The 23648-nt window shown below is 38.4% G+C and overlaps 1 protein-coding gene across 1 annotated transcript; it reads left to right on the top strand.

Moving 5' to 3' along the window:
* Positions 1 to 14823: 14823 nt before the first annotated feature.
* LOC104240529 (GDSL esterase/lipase WDL1) lies at positions 14824 to 23166 on the top strand. Its single transcript, XM_009795385.2, has 6 exons — positions 14824 to 15037; positions 16645 to 16722; positions 17130 to 17270; positions 17512 to 17588; positions 17710 to 17859; positions 22737 to 23166. Exons 1-6 carry the CDS (start codon positions 14927 to 14929, stop codon positions 22948 to 22950), a joined length of 771 nt encoding a protein of 256 aa, XP_009793687.2. The 5' UTR covers positions 14824 to 14926; the 3' UTR covers positions 22951 to 23166.
* Positions 23167 to 23648: the final 482 nt, after the last annotated feature.

The following is a 23648-nucleotide window of genomic DNA, read 5'->3' as shown; positions in this document are numbered from 1 at the left end:
GGCAATAAGAATTTACAAAACAATTAATCGACGAACTTAATCGAGTCGATTACACATATTATAAACAATCATAATAAACAGAAACAATAGTATAATTCTGATCAAATAGACGGGTATGAGACAGAATCACGGAATCAACTAAACAAATATGAAAACTTATACCAGCTACTGAAACAGGCAACAATATATACATAGAATATAAAAAGAAATAGGAAAAATACCTTTGAATCTTTAAATTCACACGGACACAGGGTCGACTTGGACTTGGACCTTTTGAGGCTGAATAGACTTTATTCGAAGTATTCTCAACTGAGAATAGCTCGATTAAAGTCTCTTAGACCTCAATCCCTCACTTGAATTAGACAAATTCCATGACTGGAAATTTTTAGGGTTTCAAATTTTTTGATTTCAAATCCGAACATTTCTAGGTATATTCGAATCAAACCAATGGTATTCTAGGCACGAGGGAGGTCAGGTGGGTAACTGGTGTGAGTTTGAGGTAGGTTGGGATAGGATCAGGTTTCACTCGAATCTTAAAATGAAGATTCGAGCAGTTCCAGGAGGATTCGAGCCATGCTACTAACAGATCCGTGGTGAGGGTATTTAGGGGAAGCTGTGGTGTTACTTTGGAGGCCATTGGAGAAGATAAGGTTTTCAGGCCAACCTTCGATTTAAGATTCGAAGAGTTGGGGCCTGATTCGAAGGAAACTAATGCCAGATCCGTGAAGAGGAGGTTATGAGGAGTCTGGGGTGTTAAGGTGGTGACCGGCGGCGTTGTTGCCGCTGGGTTTCAGGCAATGGGGCATTAGGGAGGCTAGGGTTAGGGGTGTGATTCCGGAGATGATGATGAATAGTGGAGAGGGGGGTGTTTAGTTAGGGGGCCGGGGTAGGGATTTGGATTTATATAGGGATGGGGTGGATTGATCTCATCCGTTGGATTAATTAAGATGCACGGTTGGGATCAATTCATTTAACCAAACGATGTCATTTGGTTAAATATTTGGGTCAGGCTGGATCGGGGCAGTGGATCGGGTAGGGGGTTACGGGTAAGGGTTGTGAGATCTCAGCCGTTGGATGGATTTGATCCAACGGCCCTTGATGAAATACGACCAAACGTCGTCGTTTGGTATTAGCCTTGAATTGGACCGGACCTGGGGTTGTTTGGACTGGGCTGTGGGGAATTAATTTGTTTGGGCCTGGATTTCAGTCCAGGTCCGATTTTTTCACCTTTTTAAATTTATTTTATATTTCCTAATTTTAATCCTAATTATAAAATCCTAATTAAAATTATAAAACAATTTTAACCTTACAAAAATATTAATTACTTTTTTTAACAACTATTTAACACATAGACAAAACACTAATCACACAGTGACATATTTAAAATCGAATAAATGCATATTTTTGTGATTTTATTTCAATTATCTTTTAAATGCATAATTAAATCCTAGATATGCATGCAACATGTATTTTTATTTTTCGTTTAATTATAACAACGTTAACATTTACGAACAAAACACAAACAATTAATAAACGCAACACAAATTCTAAAATTGCACACTAAAAGAAATTTATTTTATTTTTGATTTATTTTGGAGTGGTTTTCGTGAGGCAAAAATCACGTGCTCACAAGCACGATAAACACGATCTACCACAATAGAATCACCTACCGGTGTAGACACATATACAGGAGCACTCAAAGAATCACGAGGCACAACCAGATAAGGGGCAAAATTAGATGATACATAAGAATATGTGGACTACATCCCTAGGACGGCCTACTGCTAGCTGGCCTCCACCTCTAGCTGTCTGGCCTCCACCTCTAACACCTCTACCCCTACCTCTAGCTGGCTGAGCGGGCGGTGGAACACCCAGTGCTGGAACCATAGCACGAGAACCCTGGTGCTGAGAACTACTCGAGGCTCGAAGGCAAAACCTAGAAATGTGCCTCGTATCACCACAAATATAGCAAGACTTCGGCTGCTGAGACTACTGACCTTGAAACTAACCCTGACGGCCTGGATAACCGCCCCGAAAACTCTGAAGTGGAGGTGCACCGATAGGAGCTAGTGGTGCACTGTAGGGTAACTGATCAGAATACTGCATATGAGAACCACGACCACCTGGAGCACAGTGAGAAACCTGAAGTGCTGACTGAAAGGGCCTAAGAGGATGGCCTCTACCGTAAGAATCCCTGCCTCCAAACGAGGCACCAGTGAATCTGCCAGAATAACGAGGCCTCTTATCAGACCCCTGACCACTCCCCTGAGCCAAAACCATCTCAACCCTCCTGGCCACATTGGCCGCATCCTGAAAAGAAATCTCGCTACCTATCTCCTTAGTCATCTACAGTCTAATAGGCTAAGCGAGTCCCTCAATAAACATCCTCACCCTCTCTCTCTCGGTGGGGAGTATCTGAAGAGCATGAAGAGACAAATAAATAAACCTCGTCTCGTACTGGGTGACAGTCATAGAACCCTGCTGGAGACGCTCGAACCGCCTGCGTTACTTCTCTCTCTGTGAGTGACGGGAAGAAACTTCTTGGGAAATAACTGCGAGAACTGGTCCCAAGTGAGAGCTGGTGATCCAACTGGTTGGGCCAAACAATAATCTCTCCACCATTTCTTGGCGGAACCTGACAGACGGAAAGCAGCAAAGTCGACCCCATTGGTCTCCACTATCCCCATGTTCCGAAGAACCTCATGATAGTTGTTTAGGTAATTCTAGGGATCCTCTGAGGATATACCGCCATAAGTAGTAGTGAATAGCTTGGTGAACCTGTCCAACCTCCACAAAGCATCGGCAAACATAGCTGCTCTATCACCGGTCTGATCTACTACACCCGACTGAACTGCTCCAACTGGCTGAGTTGTTGGAGTCTGAAACTGGGGAGCCATCTGCTACAGAGTGCGGGTAGCGGGAGTTTGTGCTCCTCCCCCAGCCTGAGAGACGGCTGGTGCTATAGGAAGTAAGCTTGCCTGAGTGACACTCTCCATAAGGCCCATTAGATGGACCAAAGCATCCTGGAGTACTGGGGTAGCAATGAACCCCTCTGGGACCTGAGCTGGGCCCACCAGAACTTTTTGGGCTGGAACTTCATCATCAAACTCTACCTGAGGCTACGCCACTAGTGCTGTTGCTCTAGGCTGAGCTCTGCCCCTGCCTCGGCCCCTAGCACGACCTCGGTCTCGTCCTCTAACCCTCGTAGGTTTTGTCGCTGGAGGCTCGAGCTGCTGATTAGCGGATGAAGAAGCGCGTGTTCTCGCCATCTGCGAAAGAATAGAGTAGAAGTTCAATTATCATTGAGAAACCAAATCGCACGTCAGAAAAGAATAGAAGTGAAACTGTTCCTAACTCTGTAGCCTCTAGGGTATAAGCACAGACGTCTCCGTACCAATCCCTCAGACTCTACCAAGCTTGTCCGTGAATTGTGAGGCCTAAGCAACCTAGAGCTCTGATACCAACTTGTCACAACCCGGATTTCCCACCCTCGGGAGTCGTGATGGCGCCTACTAGTGAAAGCTAGGCAAGCTAACTATTTCGATTAATTTACCATTTTCATTTTTAACTTCTTAACAATTTTATAAACAACGGAAATAATAAAGCGGAAAAGCAAAATTTAACAATTAAGCTAATATCAATACGAATCCATAAACATAAACCACCCAGAACTTGTGTCACAATCTCACGGACTATCAAGAAATACTACAAATAGGGTTCGAACAAAATAAATACATGTCTGTCTCTGAAATAGTAAAGAACAGAAGAAAACTAGATAGGAAGGGGATGCCAAGGCCTACGGACCCCTACAGGACTACCTCGGGTCTCCTGATGGACTGAAGGCAGCAACCCCTAGCTAAGGTCCGTATGCTCCAATACCGGGATCTACACAAAAGAGCGTAGAGTGTTGTATCAGCACAACCGACCCCATATGCTGGTAAGTGTCGAGCCTCACCTCGGCGAAGTAGTGACGAGGCTAGGACACAACAATTAACATAACCTGCAGTTAAATAGTACCTATCAAAATAACAGTAATAGAAACAATTCATAAGTAACAGGGGATGGGTAGCATGTTATGGGGGAACAATACCAACGTAAAGAATCACAATAATAGTGGAATAAGACAATTAAGATAATTGAACCGAAAACAGTAAGAAATCATAACGAACATGCAATAAGTGCACGGCATCACCCTTGGTGCTTTTACTCTCTATCCTCTCCAATGCAATCAAGTAATGAAAATGTGCATGGCATCACCCTTCGTGTTTTATCTCTCTTCCTCACCATGTAAATATTAGAAATGTGCACGGCATCACCCTTCGTGCTTTATTTCTCTTCCTAACCATATGCATCAATATCAATGAAAATGTACACAGCATCACCCTTCGTGCTTTATCACTCTTTCCTTACGATATGCATAAATATGAATGTGCATGGCATCACCCTTCGTGCTTTATCTCTCTCTCCTCACGATATGCATAAATATGAATGTTCACGACATCACCCTTCATGCTTAATCTCTCTTTCCTCACCCAAACAATAGCAACAACAACATCCCGGTAAGGGAATCAACAACAAGAATAAACACATCCCGATAAGGGAATCAATAGTAAGAAATAAATACGTCCGGCAAGGGAATCAGTTATAACCAAACTTGTACCAACAATTAACTTCACAAACAAAACCTCAACTGGAGCCAATGCTCAACAATAAACAAATACCACAAGATAATTATAAGTCTTTCTCAACACGGAGAATCAACAATTTAGGCATTTGTAGTACTTATTAAGAAACACAACGATCACAATATAAGACTCACAGGCATGCTTGACACCGACGTATAGATACTCATCATCACACCTATACGTCGTACACTACAACAGCACATAACAAATAAAGCATAATACATATTCCGTCAAGCTAAGGTTAGACCAAACACTTACCTCGAACTTCCATGGCTAACTCAAGTCTCAAACACCACTTTTCCTTTAGAATTCGCCTCTAATTTACTTGTATCTAGCCCAATGTAATTTAACAACATCAATAAATGCTAAAGAATTCATACCCAATGCTTAATTATAGGTTTTCTATCATTTTTCCCAAAAATTCAAAAATCAACCCCGAGCCTGCTTGGTCAAAACTTGAGGTTCGGACCAAAACCCGATCACCCATTTACGCACGAGCCCGAATATGCAATTAGTTTCGAACTCCGACCCCAAAATGAGGTCTAAATTCAAATTATTCAAAAAGCCCTAATTATACCCAAAATTCCTAATTCTACCATAGAAGAACAAGGTTTAGTCCTGGAAATCTAATGGGTTTTGATAAAAAAATGAAGGAGATGAGTTTAAGAACACATACCTACGATTTGGTGTTGGAACTTTTCTTCAAAAATCGCCTAAGGTTTGATTTTAGGGAAGGAGATATGAAAATATGGCTTATTCCCGTTTTTGGTTCTGTTTTTAACTCACTAGACAGGTTTTTTTCGCGTTCGTGAGAAGCCTGTCGCATTCGTGAAGGGTTAACCCCCATGACCTTCGCGTTCGCGAGACCTACGTCGTGTACACATAGGGTAAAATCCCTTTACCCCAGTTCCATGCCAAATGGCCTTCACGTTCACGATAGCCAGGTCGCGTTCGCGAAGGTAACACCCCCAATGCTTTGCGTTCGGGCTGAGCCTCGCGTTCGCATAGAAGAAAATCTCTTTCAGACTAACTCACTCTTTGTGTTCGCGAGAGTTCCTTCGCGAACGCGAAGAACAATACACCAACACACCAGACGCAGCAAAACAACAGAAAATCCTAAGTCCAAAACACCCCGAAACCTATCTGAAACTCACCCGAGCCCTCAGGGCTCTAGAGTAGAAGAAAGGAATAAAAAACAAGGCACCTGATGCCCTCTCTAGACTACCAATAGTGGAGTTATTTGCTATGATCCTATCCACTATCAAAACTGACATGTTAGAGCTGATTAGAAAGAGCTAGGAAGTTGATGATGAACTTAAGAAGATAATAAACGCCATTGATGAAAAAGGAGAGGAAGAGAAGGGGTACACGTTTAAACATGGACAACTGAGGAAGTATGGTGTGATGACCCAAAAGGTCATCACTTGGATCATCACTTGTGTTGCAAGTGAATTCAGTGTTCTGAGGCCTAAAAACCTCCTTTTCACCCCACCTTGATTTACGTGCATGGTCCGGACCTATATCCGGAAAGCCTTCTATGTGAAAATATGAGAAATAGAAATTTTAGAGTTAAAAATTTAATTATGGTTGACTTTGGTCAACATTTTTAGCAAACGGACCCGGATCCATGTTCCGACGATACCAAGAGGTCCGCAGTAAAATATGGGACTTGAGTGTATGTCCAGAAATGAATTCCGAGGTCTCAAGCCTTAGAAATCAATTTTTGAAAGAAATTATTTTACTGAATTATCTAAGAAATAAAGAAAAGAATTAATGTTTGAAACCATTGTTATCGGGCCAGTATTTTGGTTCTGAAGCCCGATACAAACTTGTTATAGTATTTGAAAGATAACTGTGAAATTTGGTGAAAAACGGAGTTTATTTGACGTTAGTTGGACTTCTGGTTGAAGAGTTATGAACTTTGAGAATTCTTGATGAAAATATTGGGTTTTGAGGTTTAATTCATGATTTTACATGTTATTTTGATGATGTGATCACACGAGTAGGTCAATATGAAGTCTTTGAGTTAGTATGCACACTTGGTTTGGAGTTCCGAGGGCTCGGGTGAGTTTCGGGGTAGGTTTTGGGATGTCTTAGGCTTAAAAACATAGTTGTTGCAGGTTCAGAGAAGCGGAAGGACTCTAAACAAACCAGTGCGGTCCGCACAAAATGGAATGCTGCCGCGGAGGGGCCTGTGCGGCCGCAGTGGATTTTGTGCAGAATGCGGTGAGGGCTTTGCTGCCGCACTAGATTTTGTGCGGTCCGCGGTGAAGAATATTTCACTGGTCCGACTTCGGAAGCCTATAGCTTTTGATCTACAAAGAATTTTAAGATGATTCAAAAACAAAAATTGTAGTCCTTCATGTCTAGTTTCCATAAAGGTACAGAAATCACAATGTAGGCATTTGTAGAGAAAGTTATGGCCAAAATACTAAAACATGTCACTGCAGTCCACATGGGAGCTGTGCGGCCACACTCGATTTTGTGCGGTCCGCACAGGGGGTCTGAGAGGGGTATATTAAGACGGGATTTTCAGTTATTTTTCATTTTTCAAAACCCCAAAAATATAAGAGACAATTTTTCAAACAACCTTTCTTCTCCAAAACATTGGTAAGTTAATTTTAACTCATTTCCTTCAATCATTAACATCTTTTAATATGATTTCAACTTAAAATCAATGGTTTTCATGGGGAAATTGGGTGTTTTGGGTAGAACCTAGGTTTTTTCAAAAATTGGGAATTTGGACCTCTATTTGAGGTCCGATTTCAAAACAAATTATATATTTGGGTTTGTGAGGGAATGGGTAATCGGGTTTTGGTTCGAACCTTCGGTTTTGACCATGTGGGCCCGGGGGCGATTTTTGACTTTTTGGGTAAAACTTTGAAAAATTCATTTTCATGCATTCAAATTGATTCATTTAGCGTTTATTGATGTAATTAAGTAACTTGTGACTAGATACGAGCGAATTGGTGGTGGAATCAAGGGGTAAAGCTATAATTGAATCGTGAATTGTGTTCGTGGCATCGAGGTAAGTGTTTGGTCTAACCTTAGCTTGAGGGATTAGGAGTTGAGTCCTATCTGCTATGTGGTAATTGTGGAGTACGACGTATAGGCATGGTGGCGAGTATCGATACGTTGGTGTATAGCATGCCAGTGAGTCTTTATTTTGTGATTATCATGACTTTGTTGTATCTTTCATGCCTTAGCGGTGGTTTCTATTTGTGGTATAAAGTTTGTGGAAGGAATTGTGATCTATGAACCTTGAGGAGCATTGGCTCAAGTTGTATAACGAATTGTGAAAGTATAAGTGATAATGGAACCTCTAGAGCATTGACTCGAGTTGTGAAGTGAATAGTGAAGCAAAAGTGAGAAAGAGAAGAGATCATTATATTGTCACCCTTGCCGGGCTATTGTTTATTTATTTGTTATCTCCCTTGCCGGGATGTTGATGTTATTGATGTTGTTCCATTGCCGAGATTAAATTGTTGAATTGTTGTTCCCTTGCTGGGATTTTTATTGCAATTTCATTTGTTCCCTTGCCCTATTGTTTGTGATTGTTGTTTGGGTGAGGAAGAGAGTTAAAGCACAAAGGGTGATGCCATGCATTGTTTGTTTTGTGAGGAAAGAGTGTAAAGCATGAAGGGTGATGCCATGCCGCACGATGTACCATTCCGTGCCGATTATATTGATTATATGGTGAGGAAAGAGAGTAAAAGCACGAAGGATGATGTCGTGTATATTTTTATTATATGATTACTTTGGTGAGGACGAGAGTAAAAGCACGAAGGGTGATGCCGTGCATTTGTTGGTTTCTGATTCTTTGTTGATATCCGAGTTATATTGTTCCTTTCATTACTTGATGCCTTTCTATTCGGAATTGTTATCTCCCCCACAGCATGCTCCCCCTTCCATATTGACTGGTTATTTCTGTATTATTTTCCGTTGTATATATATTTGAACTGTACAGGTTTATTTGGTAGTCTGGTCCTAGCTTCGTCATTACTTCGCCGAGGTTAGGCTAGACACTTACCAGCACATGGGGTCGGTTGTGCTGATACTACACTCTGCACTATGTGCAGATCCCGGAGCAGCTTTTGGACCATAGTGTGGAGGCTACCTTCAGTCCACACGGAGATCCAAGGTAGACCTGCAGGCGTCCGCAGGCCCTGGCATCTCCTCTATTCCTATTTCCTGTTTTATTTTCCCTTTTATTCAGAAACAGTGTGTTGTCATTTTCTTCAGACTTTGTATGTAGTAAATCTTAGAACCGTCTGTGACACTGTGACACCAGGTTTTGGGTGCTTTAGGTTTTAAGAGTTGTAATAGATGCTGATTTCAGATATTTAATTGTTATCTTCTGCTTAATTATTTGAAGTTTCGCTGTAATCACGTCATCGCCTTATATTTGTTATAAAGAAATAATCGGTTAATGAAGTAATTAGATCAAAGGTTTGGCTTACGTAGCACGCATTAGTAGGCTCCATCACAATTCCCGAGGGTGGGAAATCCGGGTCGTGACATATGGCAAGTTAGTTGTAGGTCCAGATGTGCAAGTGAGAACCTCTATTATGCAGTTATGGCATGATTCTCAGGTTGGAGGCCACTCAGGGATAAACCACACCTTCAGGAAGATATCAACCTTATTGAAAGGGATTGAGGGATGATGTGCATAAGTATGTCAAGAGCTGTGACATTTGAAAAAGACACAAATATGATAATGCACCTTACCTTGGACTTCTACAATCTCTAAAGCTACCTACATCAGCTTGGAGTAGCATTGGTATGGATTTCATAGAAAGACTACCTAATTCAAAAGGGAAGATAGTTATAGTTGACAGGTTAACTAAATATGCACATTTCATAGGTCTATCCCTTCCCTATTCAGCTAGAGATATTGCAAAGCTCTTCATGGAGAACATACACAAACTGCATGGAGTGCCTGAAGACATAGTCAGTGACAGAGATCCAAACTTCACTAGTAAAGTATGACAAGAGTTGTTTGCCATTATGGGGGTGACCCTGAACACCTCAACAACTTATCACCCTCAAACTGATGGACAAACAGAGGTGGTAAACATATGTTTAGAGACTTATTTAAGGTGTTTTTGCTTAGAATCCCCAACTGATTGGTTCCTCTACCTGGCTGTAGCTGAATGGTGGTATAACACCACATTCCATTCTTCCATTCAGACAACCCCTTTTGAAGCATTATATGGTCAACCACCTCCAATACATCTTCCCTATGTTGCTAGGGATTCTGGAGTGGAGGAGGTGGATAGAAGTCTGATCACAAGAGAGTTCAAGGTTCAGCTGCTCAAATATCACTTGAAAAGGGCTTAACATAGAATGACTGATCTAGCCAACAAGCACAGATCAGATAAATAATTTGAAGAATCTGATTGAGTTTATTTTAATGTACGTCCTTATAGACAGGTGACAATGGAAGGACATAATTTATCTAAGCTCTTAACAAGGTATTGTAGATCTTATCAGATCTTGTAGAATATAGGAAATGTTGCTTACAAGTTATCCCTACCTCCTGAGTTGCTACTTCATCCTACCTTTCATGTGTCTCTATTAAAATAATGCCATAAACTAACCAACACTATCCTTCATCCTCCAGTTTCAGATCTCCCCGGCCCTTACTGCCCATAGTCTCACAAGATACTTGACAGGCGCATGATACAAAAAAGAAACAAAGTTGTCGCACAAGTTTTGGATCAATGGTCACAAATGCCAGCTGAGCAGGCCACATGGGAAAAATAAAATGTCTTAAAAGTGAGGTTTTTATCTTTCCTTCCTTGAGGACAAGGGAGATTTTTACACGGGAGAACTGATATGAATATGTAGTAGAGAAGCTTGCGGAGGATGTACATCTTGCTGAGTTAGTAATACCGTTAGTTAAGTTAGTTAAGCTGGAGTGTTTTATTAAAGTTTGTTAGTCAGACACTTGAGTCCCTTAAGTTTCCCCGTCCATAGTTATTATAGTTACACATAAGTACCCTAATTTACTTTGTCTTATTCACATTTAGTCCATATCATTTCTTTTAGAATTTGATAGAGAGAATGTCAGAGGTGCTGAGCTCCGCAACCTTATATATGCTTGTAATTCCTTCATTTTGGGTATGAATTGAAACCCAGTTTACTTTCCTGCTTCGTCTTTCAATTTTCTTCCTTTCATTGAATTTTTCTTCCTTGTTTCTTTTATTTCTTTTTACTGTTCCATTGATTTTTGCTTCAGTCGTTCTTTTACTCTTTTCTATTTTATCTTAATGGTTGCTTCTAAAGTAGTTTGATTTTTCTATTTATGACATGATATTTTTATGTTTTTATTTTTTCCAACTTGTTTATGGTTCTCTCCTCTCTTCCATTTCCTTCTCTGTCTTTTTTCAGCTTACATTAACGTTTTCATTAATCTAGTGGGCATTTAGACATAAGAATTGTAAAATTTCAAAAAAATTTAAGTGAAAATGGTATTTGAAAATTAGAGTTGTGTTTGGACATAAATATAATGTTGGGTTATTTTTGAATTTTTGTGAGTGATCTGAGTAATTTTTTTTTTTTACTTTTTTCGAAAAAAATTTACTTTTTTTTAAATCAGTGTTTGGCCATAAAATTTTCAATTTTCACTTGAAGATGATTTTTGAAATTTTTCAAAAATTTGAAAAACTCCAAAAAGTTATTTTTCAAAATTTTCACTCAGATCACTCACACAAATTAAAAAATAAACCAAAATTATATTCATGTCTAAACACAATTCTAATTTTTAAAAACCATTTTTATTTGAAAATTTACTTTTTTCGAAATTTATAATTCTTATGTCCAAACGCCCACTTAGAGTTTTTCAAATTTTCGAAAAATTTCAAAGTTCTTCTTCAAGTGAAAAATACAAATTTTATGGCCAAACACTAACTTCGAAAAAAAGCAAAAAAATTTCATGCCCAAACGGGCTCCTATTCTTCTTCTTTTTTTTTCCACGCGACACATAAAATCTTAAGCTTTTGTCTTACAAAACTCTCCGGACTTTGGTGTTCAAAAACAGTAAACCGGAAAACCTCCAAATCAATCCAAACAGACAAATATTATTGGTAAGGTTCAAATATATCGAAAACCAACTTAATTAGTTTAGTTTCTTTGGAGCATATATATATATATCCCGGGGAACATGATATACTTTTCAGTTGTGGTTGAATGGAGGTAGGGTTACGTTATATCCACCTGTTTTGAGCAGGTTGAGGATTGAACTATTTATTTATTGGGATAGTGAAGTCATAGTTATAGACATACACATTAAATGTTAATAGAATGGTAGTTGAGAAAATTAGATGCGTCTTATAATTTTGTGGTGCCTGCTTACTAACTTCTCTCCCATCCGTGCACTGCTTTTATGTTTTTTTATATACTCTCGTCTTATATTATATTATGTATCGTGTTTCTCTTTTACAAACATCTTAAAAATATTAATTAGGAAAGGAATTAGACTATTCTATCTTTATTTATGTCTAAGATATAATCTCTCTTCATTGAATATTATTCTATTTATATATTGTCTCTATCTTCAAGAACAATTATTACTAAGGGTAAAAAAAGGAAAAAAATAATTAATTTTTTCTTGAACTTCTAAAATGACAAATAATTTGAGACAACTATTTTTAGTAACCATGACTATTAATATGAAATGGACGGAGTATTATAATTATCAAGTATTTGCAATTTAGGGTGTGTTTGGTATGAAGGAAGATGTTTTCCATGGAAAATGTTTTCCTAGAAAATGTTTTCATGGAAAATGAGTGGTTTTATCACTTATATTCTCTTGTTTGGTTGGTGAGTGAAAAACGTTTTCTGAAAAATATTTTCTAGTGTTTGGTTAGAGATTAAAATTTATTTTTTATGATAGTCTCCTCACCCTCCTCTTCCCCCAAGTCCACATGTTTCCTAGCTCCTCTCCACCCTCCCGCCTCCCCCCTCCGCCCTCACCCCCTTCGCCAAATATCTAATGTTCTTAAGACTCCAATTTCTTCAAGAATTTAATTATTTTTCTAAAAATTCACAAAAACTTAATGGAACTAATGTGGTGCTTTACTTTTTTACGTAAAAATAACATTAAAAATTGTGCTCTATAGCTAAAAAGAAAATACTCTTTTTTTTGGTTGAAAAAAAAGTACTCTTTCTACAACTTGAAAATAAAGTACTCATTTTATTGAAATAAAAGAAAATACTTTTTCTACCTCATGAAAAAAAAATACTCATTTTGTTGAAATGGAAAAAATATTTTGTTGAAATGAAAGAAAATATTTTTTCTATTTCATGAAAAGAAAATACTCATTTTGTTGAAATGAAAGAAAATACTTTTTCTATATAATGAAAAGAAAAATATTCGTTTTATTGAAATGAAAGAAAATACTTTTTCTACATTACGTAAAGAAAGTAAATTTTTTGTTAAAATGGAAAAAAATATTTTTTTATATCATGAAAAGAAAATACTCATTTGTTGAAATGAAAAAAAAAAATCTATCTATAACATTAAAAATAAAGTACTATAAATAATTTTTTTTATTTAGGATGGGGTTAGGGGTGGGCGGGGGTGGGGTCGGTAGGTGGGGGGATGTGTGGGTGTGGGTGGTAGAGATGGGGAATATGGTGGGGAAGGTTGAAAAAGAGTTTTGAAAAATATTTTCCCTTCTCTTGTTAGGGAAAATATTTTCTTCCAATTGGAGGAAAATGAGTTGATTGGAAAAATATTTTCCAAAATATTTAAGCCAACCAAACATGAAAAAATTGGAAAATATTTTGTTTCATACTAAACACACCCTTAATGGGCTAACTTACGGTTTAGGTAGGCCCATAGAAGGATAAAGCTTTGTTTATCAAGAAAATTTCATTTCTGTTACTCAAACATGAGGTTTTTGATTAAAAGTTAGTAATAGATTTTAATCATCTTGTGATGATATTGCTTTTCCTCTTTGCTCCGACAATTGCTGCTATAAGGACTGGTGAACAGTTTCCTGTTGGCCTCATAACTCCTTATTTTGCCGTTTGACAATATGTAACTGAAGTAGGTAGAAAATTCAACAAACTAATTAAAGACATTTAAGTATTATTGCATTTGTCACATTTTTCTTATTTCAATCTTTGTCCATTTAAAACATATTTTGAATAACCAAAGAACATATTTTCTCCAGTCATTATTTTCTTATTAGATCTCTTTAAAAAATGACATCCTTTTAAATTTAAATACAATTTAACGTTTATATAATTCATTTTTACCATTAATATCATACTTTAATATCCATAGAATTTTCAAGATAGTTTAAGATCATAAGTTTTAATTTTTTTTTATTTCCTTATTAAACTTGATGCCCAATTAAATTATGGTATATAAATTGAAACAAAAGGAGTACAAAATTAGATACTTCAAAAAGCCTGGCCAGAGCCATAGGTACAAATTTCTCTACATAATGTATTACTCATCTGAGATAATTTTTTTCAAATTTTGGCGAACTAGATACTTAGGGGAAGTGAAGATACAATAATAATCCAGTAAAATTTCACTAATGGGGTCTGGGGAGGATACTGTGTACACAGACTTTACCCCTACCCGAAGGGGTAGATATGCCGGAAATGAAGGTACTAATCACGAAATAAAATTTGGAATTGTATTTATCCCATGTTTGATTATGAGTATTAATTAATACAAGCATAAAGTATATACCAAAATGGTGGTGTTAAAAGGTGGGTTAACTAATATCCTTGCCTATCCACCAAATGATACTTTATTTTGAGCGACATTTTTTGACACTTCCAAAGATTATCATTGTTTCCATATACACTCACATCATTTTTGATGTCCGGATTGGTAGAATACCACTCCAAGTTGAAATTTTATGCCGACAATGTAGTATTTGTATAATAGAATTAAACTTATAACATAGTTACAAATAAATCTTCATGATAACATTAATTAGCAACTAGGTAAAAATTAGTTATTAACCTACTAGTCTACAATAAATAAGTTAAAATATATACAAAAATGGTAAAGAAGATCAAATCATATCATAAGGAGGAGGAGACAAAAATTAGAGAAGACAGACAGGGAGGGAAGAGTTTATTTATAACGGAAAAGCCACAAAATCACCGCATTATAAGCACAATATACGGTGCTTTGAACTCTACCTAATAGCAATACCACCGCCACTTTTCCCACTCAAAACTAAGATCATAGCAGAGAAATTGAGGTTGTGATGGTGGGACCACAGAGGCCACAATTCGTTCTATTTGGATCCTCCATTGTTCAGATCAGTTACAGCAATGGCGGTTGGGGTTCCATCCTCTCCGACATTTATGCTCGTAAAGTATGTTTCCCTTTCTGTGTGTGCGTTTTACGTGTTAATGTGTGTGTGCTGGTGGTTTGTTCGATTACGGTTCAGATGTTTGATCATTTCATGGTAATTACTCCGTGAATCAATTCAGTATACATTTTTTATTTACATTTCATTTTTGTTCAGTTTATACTTCTATTTGTGCATCCACATTCAAGAATTTTTTAGTTTATGGAAAGGTCCAAAAGAACTAGAGGGCGGAATAGGGGAAAGAGGCTAAAAAGGTTTATGTTTAGCAATTTTGTTTTGATACACTTGTTTTCTGGTTTTAATGGTAGAGTTATTCCGATAGAACGCCATAGTAATGGCTTTGAAAAAGTTCACATTTGGCTTGAAAAAACAACCGTTACTATTTCAATAAAATTAATCTGAGATAAAAAAGAAGAATACACCAATTTTGTTTATATGCACCAATTATAAAACTTAGAAAGCAAAAGCTAGGATATCAATCTTCTTGCAAGTGAGGAAGGAGATTACTTTATCAACAATGCCATTAGTCACCCCTGCTTGAGTTGCATAATTTTGGTTGCATTAAAAATGAAACAGAATTTGTTGAAGAAGCTCTTCTTCTATGGCCGGAGTCACCCTAAAAATGTGTGTTCTAACTGTGATTAGCCTTACTAGATTATGGACATTGATACCCACAATAAGTTGAAATTATGAGATTGTAATTAAATATGTCTTTGTGCTGCAGGGTGTGTATGTTTTCCAGTATACTCAAATATCTAAGATCCTTTTCTCAAGTGAATCAAGTACTTTTTCCATGACAAGTAAACCTAGTTGTCTGACAGTAAAGAGACACTATAGCAAATTACATTTCTAATGGCTAAATAATTCTATTACTAATGAAGAAACCCAGGATTATAGATATCCACAATGATTGCCAAACTACTTCCACACTTTGTTTAAGATCTTCCAATTCTTTCCTTTCATGATGTTAAGAAATTACTTTCGAAAAATGTCTTGTGCTTCTGACCTTTCTTACACTTAACTGAACTCTGATATCAATTAGCCAGTAAGGTCCCACGTTCTTTTTAATGAAATATATGCCTGCAGAGAAGACTACTACCAAATCAAGCATCCTCATCTCATAATGTTTTTTTTTTCTTTCTTTTTACTGATCTGCAATTGTAGGTATTCTTGTTAGACCGTTCTTCTTTTGGTTATCGTAGAATTTTGAATGTTAAATTATGCATATCTGGTTTTTCTCATCATTGGGATCTTAGCCTTTCCAGCATTGTCCGTTAAGTGATTTTCTTTGAAGTTATTACCCGAGACATAACAGATGAAAGTTTCATTTGATGTGAACTTATGACTACAAAACTGCTTTGTTTGTTTCGTTCTGATATTGACTACATATTACCTAGGGAAATTTGAGTGCTCTGTTGTTGTGATCTTAACAGTGCTTATATTGAGGTTTTTCAGGTTCAACATTTACTGTAAAAGTACTTCTTTCACAAAGTTGTGTCTCATGCACTAACAAATTTTGGCAAGCTAGTTTATATCACAGTTATATTCACTTAAGCAGTGTGTCTTGCCTTTGTTGAGATTAGAGAGTAATACCTTCTAATCTACTGTAGGCAGACGTAATATTGCGAGGTTACTATGGTTGGAACTCCAGACGTGCTCTACAGGTCCTTGATCAAGTATTTCCAAAGGTATTGCATCTTCTCCCCAATATCTCTTCAGTGTGAAATTCACTAAAAAGGTTAAGCATAGCTTGTTACATAAGTGCTTAGGTGCTCCCTCTGCCTTATTTCTTCTTTTATTATCAGTGAAAATGATGCTTAATATTGCTATTCAAACAACCTTTTCTACGAAATATATGCAAGAAATAGTGCTATTTGCATTAGAACTTAGTAATACCTTTTGGTTCACATCATCTACAAATCAAAAGATCATCAAGGTCTCTTCTTGGATCGATATCATGGAGTTTTTAAGAATTTCCGATAGCAAACCCGTCTATTTGTGCAATCACTCTAAAATCTCATCTGGATATCTGATATTGGGAGACACTTCCAGTATACTAACTTTTTACTTCTCGATGGTGTTTTTCCTCTTCCAGGATGCAGCTGTTCAGCCCACATTGGTGATTGTTTACTTTGGTGGTAATGATTCAATGGGACCTCATTCATCTGGATTAGGTCCTCATGTACCTCTTCCAGAGTACATTGAGAACATGAGAAAAATTGCAACTCATCTTAAGGTTGCTTATTTTACTACAGGAGTTTCGTTTTTCTTTGTTTTCGAGCCACACTTTCTGTTCTTATCTGGAAACACATGAATGGTTAGCTGGTTCAAGACAACCAGAAGACCTTAAGATATAATGTTTTAGAAAGCTTTAAATTATTTCAGTTATATAAATTGGGTTTCACTTGTGTAAACGAACTACAGTGATATTGATCCCTGGTTTCTTTTCTCGTTTTCTTTTTGGTGGGGATGATTAGAGCCTCTCAGAGAATATTCGCATTATCTTTCTCAGTTGTCCACCTGTTGATGAGGCCAGAGTTCGTGAAAATACAAGGTAATTAAATGCCCATCATCAGTGTCATCTTATCTTTTTATGTACTTGTTTCGAAGTTCCATTCTTTGATTTCCCCTTTTTCTTATTACTGGGACAAGTTTGTCATCTTTTTTGCAAACAGTTCATACTTCAGTGAGTTGGTTCGGACAAATGAGTTGTGTCGACAGTATTCGGATGCCTGTATAGAGCTGTGTAATGAGATGAATCTGAAGGTTGTTGATCTTTGGACAGCACTTCAGAAAAGGGAAGATTGGTTGACTGCTTGCTTTTCGTAAGTCAATCTATCTATCTGTTGTGCGCTCTGTTTATCTACCAAACATCTGCGATAATCTAATCTGTTTTGTTTCCCTAAATTTTCAGTTAATTTCATATCTTGTTCTGTTTTATGAAGATGAAAATTAGCTTCCTTTTATATTTAATTGGCTTGTCCTAGACTACCCCTTGAGGTGCGGCCCTTCCGAAACCTTGCGAGAATGCCGGGTGCCTTGTGCACCGGGATGCTCTTTTTTTGCCCTTGTCAACAATAACAACAACGACCCAGTAAAGTCCCACTTAGTGGGTCTGGGAAAGGTAGTGTGTATGCAGACTTTACCCCGACCCCGATAGCGCAGAGAGACCGTTTTCGATAGACCCTCGACTCAGGAAGATGGAAATAAAACAAGAAAAGACAATTCATCAGTATCGTCAACATAACCATAGAAATAGTGACAACATCCTAAAAACCATAAAATAGATGACATGCAATAACAATAACCAACAACTAAGATCCAGAGCTATGGAAAACAGTAAGGGTAATGTGGACTCTACATTAACCACAAGCCGTCTAAGACCAACCTACTCAAACTCGCTTCACCCTCGGAATGGAGAAGGAGAAACTCGACTACCTCCCTAGCCTACAACTCTAATGCTCGACCTCCAGACCTTCCTATCAAGGGTCATGTCCTCGGAAATCTACAATCGTGCCATATCCTGCCTGATCACCTCTCCCCAATACTTCTTAGGCCGTCATCTACCTCTTCTCGTACCCACCAAAGCCAACCGCTCACACCTCCTCACCGGAGCATCCAGGCTTCTCCGCACGTGCCCGAACCATCTGAGTCTTGCTTCCCCCATCTTGTCATCCACAGGGGCCACGCCCACCTTCTCCCGAATATCTTCATTCCTAATCTTATCTATCCTAGTGTGCCCGCATATCCACCTCAACATCCTCATCTCAGCTACCTTCATCTTCCGGATATGAGAGTTCTTAGCCGGTCAACACTCTGCCCCATAAAACATGGCCGGTCTAACCACCGCCCTATAAAACTTACCTTTGAGTATCGGTGACACTTTTTTGTCACGTAAGACTCCAGATGCTAGCCTCCATTTCATCCACCCCACTCCTATGCGGTGAGTGAGGTCCTCGTCGATCTCTCCATCCCCTTGAATAACAGACCCAAGGTACTTGAAACTACCTCTCTTGGGGATGACTTGTGATCCAAGCCTCACGTCCATGCCTACTTCCCTCGACTCTGCGCTGAACTTGCACTCCAGGTACTCTGTCTTAGTCCTGCTTAATTTGAAACCCTTAGACTCGAAAGCCTGTCTCCAAACCTCCAACCTCTCGTTAACACCGTCCCGCATCTCATCAATCAGGACTATGTCATCAGCGAATAACATACACCATAGCACTTCCCCTTGAATATGGTGTGTTAGTGCATCCATTACTAAAGCAAATAAGAACGGGCTAAGCGCGGATCCTTGGTGTAACCCCATAACAACCGGAAAATGCTTCGAGTCGCCTCCCACAGTCCTTACCTTAGTCTTAGCTCCATCATACATGTCCGCGATCGCTCTAACATAAGCTACCGGCACACCTTTTACCTCCAGACATCTCCATAGCACCTACCTAGGGACCTTGATACGCTTTCTCCAAGTCAATAAACACCATGTACAGATCTTTCTTCCGATCCATGTACTGTTCTAGGGGTGTCAATGGATCGGTTCGGCCGGTTATTTTCTAAATTTTATACCATATCAATTTTCGGTTATTCTATTATGTATAACCAAAATTGGACTTTTCGAAACCGTCCCAATCATGTCGGTTTCTCTTCAGTATCGGTACGGTCCGGTAAATTTTCGGTAATTTTTTTAATGTCATGTAAAAGTCACTAGTAGAAGTAGAATGCAATAACATGCATACTTTTTTAGGACTTAGCAAAACTCTCTAGATATTTTTACAGTTTAAAAGGTGATGAATTAAGAAAATATGAAAGAATTCTACATCAGCATAAAAGAAACTAAGCAAATAAAAAAAAATCACACGAGTGAAAAATATTAACTAAGTTGGGATTCAAGAATAAAGTCTATAGAAGATTAAATATTCAAGAAGATAAATCAAAATCATACGAAAGGAAACATGTTCAATATATTATAGATTGCTACTCATACACAATACCTTGTTTCTTGGTAGTGAACATTCTAAAAATAATTTAGTTTTAATAGGAGTATCAAAATAGGTTTGGAGGATTTTAAGTTTAATTACGTGTTGGTTTGTAACTGTTTCATAATTCGAAGGCCCAAGAAAAATTTAATGTTTTATTATTTTTAAACTTAATATATAAATATATTATTCACATTGTAAATTTATTCGGTACGGTTCAGTATTTTTTCGGTTTATTTTCATAAAATAAAAAACCTACCCTAATTATCGGTACGGTTATAGATTTATATAAAAACCTACGGTTTTATTAAAAGAAACCTAAAATTCAGTTCGGTACGGTACGGTTCGATCGGTTTAGTCGGTTTTTAAATATCCATTGACACCCCTATACTGTTCCACCAACCTCCTAATAAGGTGGATAGCTTCTGTAGTCGAGCGACCCGGCATGAACCCGAACTAGTTGTCAGATATAGACACTGTCTTCCTCACCCTCGCCTCCACCATCCTGTCCCAAACTTTCATGGTATGACTTAGTAACTTGATATCCCTACAATTGTTACAACACTGAATATCACCTTTGTTCTTGTACAACGGAACCACTGTACTCCACTTTCACTCATCCGACATCCTCTTTGTCCTGAAAATAACATTAAAAAGCCCAGTCAGTCACTAGAAGCCTGCTCCACCCACATACTTCCAGAACTCAACCAGAATTTCATCTGGCCCGGTCGCTCTGCCCCTACTCATTACGCATAGCCCACACGACCTCCTCCAACTTAATACGCCTATAATACCCATAGTCTCGGAGACTCTCCGAATGCCCCAGATCCCTTAGCTCTATATATCGGTCCCCTTCCTCATTTAGAAGACCCTGAAAGTACGTCTGCCATTTCTGTTTAATCTGGGACTCCCCCATCAAGACTCTACCGTCCTCGTCTTTGATGCACCTCACTTGATCCAGCTCACGAGCCTTCCTCTCCCTCGCTTTAGCCAGTCGAAACAACTTCTTATCCCCGCCTTTTTTCCCCCAACTCCTCATACAGTCGGCCAAACGCTGTGCCCTTAGCCTCCGTGACCGCCAGCTTAGCCTCCTTTCTTGCTACCTTGTACCTCTCTCTATTCGCTCTCCTCTCCTCCTCGCTTGTGCTCCCCATCAACTTCATATATGCTTCCTTCTTTGCCTTCACTTTGCCTTGGACTATACCATTCCACCACCAGTCGCCTTGGTGCCTGCCAGAGTGACCCTTCGATATCCCTAACACCTCTCTCGCCGCCTCCCTAACACAGTTCGCCGTCGTAGCCCACATAGCGCTGGCATCCTCACTACTCCTCCAGGCACACATAGCCGATAATCTCCCCTCTAACTCCGGGGCTTTATCCTTAGTTAAGGCTCCCCACCTAATCCTCGGTTGACCACGAGCATACCTTTTCTTCCTCTTTATCGCAATACCGACGTCCATTACCAAGAGCCTATGCTGGGTCGCAAGGGTCTCACCCGGGATAACCTTGCAATCCTTGCACAACCCTCTATCACACCTTTTGAGGAGGAGGTAATCAATCTGAGTTTTCACCACCGAACTTTGGAAAGTTACTAGATGCTCCTCCCTCTTTGGAAAACTCGAGTTCGCAATCACCAGCTCGAAAGCCTTAGCGACATCCAACATCGAAGAACCTCCTCCGTTCCTATTCCCAAAGCCGAAGCCACCATGCACCTCGCCATAGTCACTAGCAGCCGACCTAATGTGGCCATTGAAATCCCCTCCTATAAATAACCTCTTAGCGGGTGGAATACTACGCACAATCTCGTCCAAACTCTCCTAGAAGCCCCTTTTAACCTCCTCATCCAAGTCCACTTGCGGCGCATAAGCACTAACAACATTGAGGGTGTACTTACCAATCACCAACTTAATAAACATTCGTCTGTCATTCACCCGCCTAACCTCAACCACCGACTCTCTAAGATCCCTATCCACCAAGATACCCACTCCATTCTTACCTCAGTACCACAGCTTATACCCGTCCACATTCCTCGCCTTCGACCCTACCCTAGACTCAATTTTTTTTTATGCACCTTCAAATATGGTTCCTGCAATTGTTTGGAAGATCTGGTTTGAGATCTTCAGTGTGAGCTGAATTGCTGCTGTCACATGGGAAATTTTTTCCCCATTAGATGTGTACTGTTTATTAGCATCACCCACGGAAACTGAACTTCCACTATTGTCTCATGGCTCTAGTTATGCTTTCTAAATTACTCCATAAGATATCCTGAATTAGTTTTTGATGGTGCTATACATGATGGCTCTGGTACACAAGTTCTAGCTGGATCAAAGTATTTTATATCTGTAGTTTATTCAAGAATGCTGAGTTATGTTCACTACACTACTTTGACAGTATTTTTTTGGGTAGTCATCATTATCCGCATCCTGGAATCTTGATTGACAAACAAGGTAGAATATTGTCTCAGTGATTATAGGGCAATCTTTCTCCATTGCCAGAATCACAAGTCTCTGATTGCTTCAATATTTCGTTGTGCCTTGATCTCCATTTTTCTGAATGCACAGAAGAAACACTGGTGTGTGTAGCATAGTTTTACTAAAATAACTCTAAATATCAATATCATGTAAAGAATCAAAAAGTATAAGGAAGAGGCTTTTGCAAATTCCATCCTATCATGTTTAAATATGTCCTCAGCTAGTTTTTTTTTTATTAAAAAAAAAATTAAACAGGGATGGGATTCACTTGGCGGAGGCAGGGAGTAAAATAGTTGTTGAAGAGATCATCAAGGTTTTGAAGGAAGCTGAGTGGACGCCTAGTTTATACTGGAAATCCATGCCAACAGAATTTGCAGAAGATTCACCTTATGATTTAGTTCTTGCGGATGGCAAAACCACAATAAACCCATCCGAGTGGACATACCATCGAGAAATTCAATGGGATTAGATTTCCTTTGCAAGCTTTTGCGTAATTGAAACATAAAGAATGTATATGCATAAAACGGGAGTGAAGTTCAGAATTAACTTTTTTTTTTGGCTAATAGAACTTACCTTGTAATGGTATAATTGCAGTCTCTCTTTTGTCTCTAAGAAGATATAGACATATAGTGGTAGTTTCTTTCTCATTCGAATGGTAAACTTTTAGATTTTTTTTCCTTCTTAATTCTTTATTCATAGTAAATTACATTAGGTTAATAAATTTAATTTTTGTGCTGCTAGTTGTAAATATATAGTGAGATCGTGTGATTGTAACTAGGGCGAATGAGTTTTGTTCCTCAAGTTGCCTGCAGTAACGCATATTCAAAGGAGGTTATATCCCTTGTAAAATCTTTTTAGGAAAAAAGGTGTTGAGTTGAAATAGTTATGCCAAACGAGAATCTTTTATGTGGTTTTCTCCCATAGGACTTAAATTTTTAAATATTATGACAATGGAAAACAAATTCTAGCTAACAGAAAGAAACTAGAGGGAGCGATATGTGCTAAAACTGTAAACAGTGGAGAAACAAAAAGAAATAAATAGTCAGATTTTTGTTCGTCAACCAAATTCTTTTTTGAGTTAATTCTACACTGCATTTAGGAAAAGTAGTACCAAAAGATCATTTGTCGTTCTTTTCCCGAGTAATATAAACACTAACTACTCAACCT

This window comes from Nicotiana sylvestris, chromosome 3 (assembly GCF_000393655.2).
Source record: "Nicotiana sylvestris chromosome 3, ASM39365v2, whole genome shotgun sequence".
NCBI lineage: Eukaryota > Viridiplantae > Streptophyta > Magnoliopsida > Solanales > Solanaceae > Nicotiana > Nicotiana sylvestris.
Note: the sequence above shows the minus strand (reverse complement) of the source record. Positions and strands in the feature narration are given on the sequence as shown.